We start from the raw sequence: 5873 nt of genomic DNA, 5'->3' as shown, positions 1-5873 counted from the left end.
ATTTTTATAAAATAAAGTTATTTGAGAATAAGTTGTAAGATGTTATAAAATAAAATTTGTTTAAACCAGAGAGAAGATTGCAGCATTTAATTCACGAGGTATTGCGAGCTCTCGCATGATCACGTGACACATTAGTTTGGTTTCTCACTAAAGATGACTCTGTATTTTATGTGATTCATCAGTGTTTTCGTCTTCGCGAAAAGCTTGTTATCAAATAGATTTAAAGCTCGTTGTTTCTAACATTTAATAAAATTTACGTAATTTTTATTACGAACAGTCGAGTGAAATTAACAATATCTACTGCTCTCTATCATAAAAGTGAGTAATAAAGCATGTTTTTCCAAAATATTTATCTTTGACGTATCAATTACTTGACATTTGACATTAAGATGTGTATCATTAACTTATTACATTATTACGTAGTTTAAGTTTAGTCTATAAGTCTTTTGAATTGACGAGACATTTGCTTTGGAAAAGCAATTGAAATTTGTACGAAATATGAACATGTGATTGCTTTAACCTCTTTGTGTTGTTCCTAATCTAACCAAACTTCAAAGAAAATTTGTTGAAGCATTGTTAAAATATGTTTTTTACAGTTTTAGAAGAATGTCGATAGCTCAAGATCGACCCGAATTATATGAGGAAGTTAAGCTCTACAAAAATGCCCGAGAAAGAGAGAAGCATGATAATCAAGCGGATTTGTATGCTGTGGTGAATACGTTGCAACATTTGGAAAAGGCTTACATCAGGGATTGCGTGACACCAAAGGAATATACAGCGGCATGCAGCAAATTGTTAGTGCAATATAGAGCAGCATTTAAACAGGTCAGTTTGCAGAATGTGAAACAAAGAATTGAATATTCTTAGATTTCTTGATATAACATATTGTTTTACAAATAAATTTATATATAAATTACATTAAATGATAATAATTTATATAAAAATACATTTTTTTACAAGAAAATTGAGTGTAACAAGTTAATATTTCATTATAGGTACAAAGCGATCAGTTTCCGACAATTGATTCTTTCACCAGAGCATTCCGATTAGATTGTCCAGCTGCACTCGAAAGAATCAAAGAGGACAGACCGATTACGATAAAAGATGACAAAGGCAACACCTCCAAATGCATTGCAGACATTGTTTCATTATTTATCACGCTTATGGATAAACTACGATTGGAAATTAAAGCTATGGATCAGTTACATCCAGATTTAAGGGATCTCATGGACACTATGAATCGTCTTAGTATATTACCAAGCGATTTTGATGGTAAAGAAAAAGTTTCAGAATGGTTACAGACTCTCGACAATATGTCCGCCTCGGATGAATTATCCGATACTCAGGTCAGACAATTGATATTTGATCTTGAGACATCCTATAATGCATTTAACAAGATACTTCATAATTCTTAATTTTATTTAAACACTTTTGCTGAATTAATCTATAATACAAGTCTTGATATGCATATCTGTTTTTTTTTGTTTTTTTATAGACTAACAGAGTAGAATATATAATTCAAAGCTATGTCTATAGATACTGTTCAAAATTACTCATTAATTTCATTGCAACATATTGATAAGTGCATTGAGATTTTTATTATAGAGATAGTATTACAATACTTTATTGAAAATTGCAATGTGTCTGTAGTATTTATAATGAAATTATTTTCTCGATAAACAATGGCTTGCCATCATACATCACTCACTCATTTTACATCGTTCCTTGAACTATATATACGGTTCGCAATATTTGAAAAATCCTTGCATATATATTTTATCGTTAAGTGGAACTAAATATATGTATATATACAAATATAAAATAGCTACACAGAGAATGAACTATTTTATATGGGATTCTTTGTAAACAGTGAATTACAAAGCGATGTTTTTGCGTCATGTATATTATCGGTTAACTTAATAAAAACGCATACTAGATAATAAAAATATCTAAAACATTTTATACGAATCTAATAATCCTTCCGAAAGAAAGCGATTGTCTATTTTACCTTTATTTTTAGTTCAAGAATGTCTTTTATTTCGAGAGAGACGAGCTCTTTATCAAAAGACGCGGCGACAACCACGGTTTTTTTTATCAACGCGCGTGCCATGATGCAGCCTTCCTAAACGTGCAACAATGACGTCACATTCGAAGCCGATATTTCGTCGGTTCTGTTTGCGGGCGGAATGAAGGAGGAAGGGATGGGGGTGTTAATTCGCGCCGCCATCCCTTTGATGTGCCAAGGGCAGACTTTTCCGAGTCTAGTATTTACGCGGGCACACCCGGTATGCAAATGAAGAGGGTGGTCCTACGGTACTCGCCGGCACGCCGAGCGTCGGAATACAATAACGGGACTGAGCTATTGACTAAACTAAACTAAATTAAACTGAGCTAAACTAACAGCCAGGTTGTATCCGCAGTCGTATCCCAATCCACCTCGCATTCGTATCTGTATGTGCATGTGCATTTCCCATCCTGCCGTCCCATGTACTTGCGTACCTGCGAGTGAGAAATTTACATGCAATAGGAATGCCATTATTTGCTAGTAAAGAGTTTAAAGAGAGTCTCGGCATTTAGAGAAACGCATTTTAAAATTAATTTAAAATTAATTATTGTTATACATATATAGTCGTTTAATAGCGAAGAGTTTAGAGAGAGTCTCGACATTTAGAGAAATGCATTTTAAAATTAATTTAAAATTAATTGTTGTTATATATAAATAGTCGTTTAATAATATATATAGAATGTCTAACATAAAGTGTCACATCAAAAATGTACAAGTAGATCTCGTTATTTGGAGACGATTTTTCCTCAACAAAAATATCGAGGAAAGCCATCATTTTTTTGCATTGTCTCAATTTTTGCCATCATGTATCTCTTTATAACTAAACCTTAAATTAAAATTTTATTAAAGTAAACTCTACTTGAATTTAATTGGATAATGTGTGATTTTAAAACCCTTTATTTTCAAAATTGCTTATAACTCGAAAATTATTATTGATGCAATATTTTGCTGAGGAAAAATTGTTTCCAAATAACAAGATTTACTTGTATATTTTCGGTATGATAGCTTGTCAGACACCCTGTATATGATAGGAAAAGCGAGAATCTAGTGCGTGTATATTTGATTATTTTTATTAACACACAAGCGCCTATCTAACTTTGAAAACGATTCGCAAAGAGAGACAGATCACGTTTCAATTAAAATTTTATGATTAAAACTCAGTTCAATCGTTCATACTCATCCGAAAATTACGCGGATGAAACTTTGAGCTATTTCGTATTTGGTACGCGCGTATATTTTATCTTCGCTAAGCTGATTTTCGATGGTACCGAGTCGATTTATTTTCTCCGAAATAAATCGAGCCGTATCTTTAAATGACACTTTGGATCCACTTTAAATCCGTTTTCCGCCCCGCTCGATTGCGGCTTATCAATGCCAACTCTAAGACCTCGGGTCATCTTCCGATCGGCGATACGTTCTGAGGAACGTCTTGAAGAAAACGAAGAGATTTTCATCCAACTTCCAAATAAGGATGATCCTTTCAAGGCAATTCTCGAGCTATTCCGGCTCGAACATTGCCAAGCCACTCTTTCGCGGGAAGATATATATATATATCTCCTTTATCGTACACACATCCTGGCCGATATAAAAACATAGACATGCGTGTACCAAACGCACACTCGCACGTCGGCTTATCCGTCAATCTATTCGTTTACCTGACGGTGTTATTTCAATATAAATCACTCGGTCCCGTGCTAGAGCGAATATGCTTGCCTTTGACATGGTGATTTTACCCTCTTTCACTTTTGCCTTCGCACAAAAATTGAGATTTCGCGGAGCGATTCGGCAGCTGCGGAAAATCAAAGACCGCGATATATAGATACGATCTCTCAGTCAGCTGTGCATCTGTCACTGTCTACGCGCATATACGTTTTACGTGTATGCGATCGCAAAAATGGATTTGTCATCATGTTGTTGTCCGTCATCGTCTCTCTGCATCTGAAAAATGCGTGTAATTAAACGCGTGACTATGCATTCTACAAGACATAAAAAGAAATGGCACCATAAGTTTGAATATATATTTAATATTTCATAATTTTTATAAATTTCGAAAGTGTATGATACGAAAAGTAATGCAATAAATTTTCCCTTTCTTTCTATTTCTTATTCTGTCTCTATCTTTCAGATCGATATTTTACAAAATTAGTAAAAATAAATATCTCGCTGTTTGCGACTTGGTGCGAAACATTTTTTATCTTGATAAAAGAAATCGTGACGAAATTATATTTTTAGAAGTTCTGAAACAATACATAATAAAATATACATGTGTATGACAATTATTATCACTTATTATTTTATATCTGCAATAAAGAAAATGTTCAAATAGATTACGCACACTAAGAACATAAAGCACTGTCGTTTATTATTATGTTTACCACATTTATCATATATGTGTTATATTTACTTCAAAACTGCAATATAATAAATTATGATAGAATTTTTTATTACTTACTATTAAATAAAAATTTTATACACACGTTTTCCTATAAAATCAGATAGATTGAATATAATATTTCTACTTAAATCTTGTTTTTTCGAAGAAATAAATCATGAATCTAAGCTTAGCTCTTGCATTTGTGCCTGTCTTGATTTTAGAAATTACTATTCCTAGTGGAATAATGTTAGTTGCTGAAGTTTGGAAACTTCAATGATGTGCTTTATGAAAGTCTGGTTGCCCTATTAACGCTGTAAATGACTCTCCACTTCCTGATAAATTGATAGGAGAATATAATACAGTTAATACACTTACGCACCTTGAAAGTAGGGAAGTGACCTCATCTTCCGTTGTAAATATATATTTGATAAATGTAAAAATAAGATATTTACACAAACATGCACACAAGAAATTAATTGTAGCAAATTTTAGTAAAATTAATTTCAAAAAATTATAAAATTTAATAGTTATATTTCATTTGATGAAACGTTCTTCTGCATATCCAAAATAACTCGTGCAGCATCTCAAAAGTTTTCGTTTTTAAACATATTACTAACAGATTTACGGCGTTTCAAAAACCTTATTTGCTATTCTTACGACGTTTTTGCAATTCAACTCGTCAACGTAAAGAAAACTTTATTATAATATGTTATCGTAGAGACTAAATTTCTGCGATGTATATTCGAGAATGAGTAAATATATACGATAATTATTTATCAATTATTATTTTTTCATACATAAATTTATAATTGTATCTAAATTTATAATTAGCTGTAATAACGAAAATATGTTTTCTGGAGAATATATTGCTTTGTATAAAATTCGTCGTCTGTTATCGCCTCTGTGTCTGAAAACCGCGTGTAATTATCGCGTGACTATGCATGCTACAAGACTTCCGACAAAAAGAGATGGCAACGAAGTTTGCATTTTTATTAGAATCGTTTTTTATCGTTTTTTTACATTACGATAATGTGTGGCATCGTGTGTGTTTTCTCGCTGTTATTAATTGTTGTGTTAAAATAAATTATCACTCGAGCGAACATATTATATTTGTTGCTATCAAGTTGCTAGAAAAATGCAATCTTGACATACATCTTATATTTTATTATGTTTTTTCTCCTCGAAAAGCATGAATAATGATAAAAGCATAAAGCGATATATTTCTGGCGATCTAGCGAGGATAAATATGATGTAACAAAAGTACTCGAAACACGCTCTCACACGGAGGGAAGAAAATCTTTAAGGGGGCTAGAATATACTTTTCATGCTCTTCCATCCGTCGAATGACGGGGGCATTCAACACGGGATTATCTGCAGACATCCGACGTTATCTGTAGAAAGCAGCACGCGCGCGTCTCTCTCTCTTTTCTGAAC

The 5873-nt window shown here is 32.7% G+C and overlaps 1 protein-coding gene across 1 annotated transcript; it reads left to right on the top strand.

Annotated features, from left to right (window-relative positions):
* The first annotated feature begins 160 nt into the window (after positions 1-160).
* Positions 161-1946, top strand: LOC114939832 (vacuolar protein sorting 28). Its single transcript, XM_029314261.2, has 3 exons — positions 161-318; positions 597-825; positions 996-1946. The coding sequence occupies exons 2-3, from the start codon at positions 607-609 to the stop codon at positions 1413-1415; spliced, it is 639 nt and encodes a 212-aa protein (XP_029170094.1). The 5' UTR covers positions 161-318; positions 597-606; the 3' UTR covers positions 1416-1946.
* Positions 1947-5873: the final 3927 nt, after the last annotated feature.

The sequence above is a fragment of the Nylanderia fulva genome, unplaced genomic scaffold, assembly GCF_048542155.1.
Source record: "Nylanderia fulva isolate GAGA-0341 unplaced genomic scaffold, ASM4854215v1 Scaffold41, whole genome shotgun sequence".
Lineage (NCBI taxonomy): Eukaryota > Metazoa > Arthropoda > Insecta > Hymenoptera > Formicidae > Nylanderia > Nylanderia fulva.
This window is presented reverse-complemented; position numbering and strand designations above follow the sequence as displayed.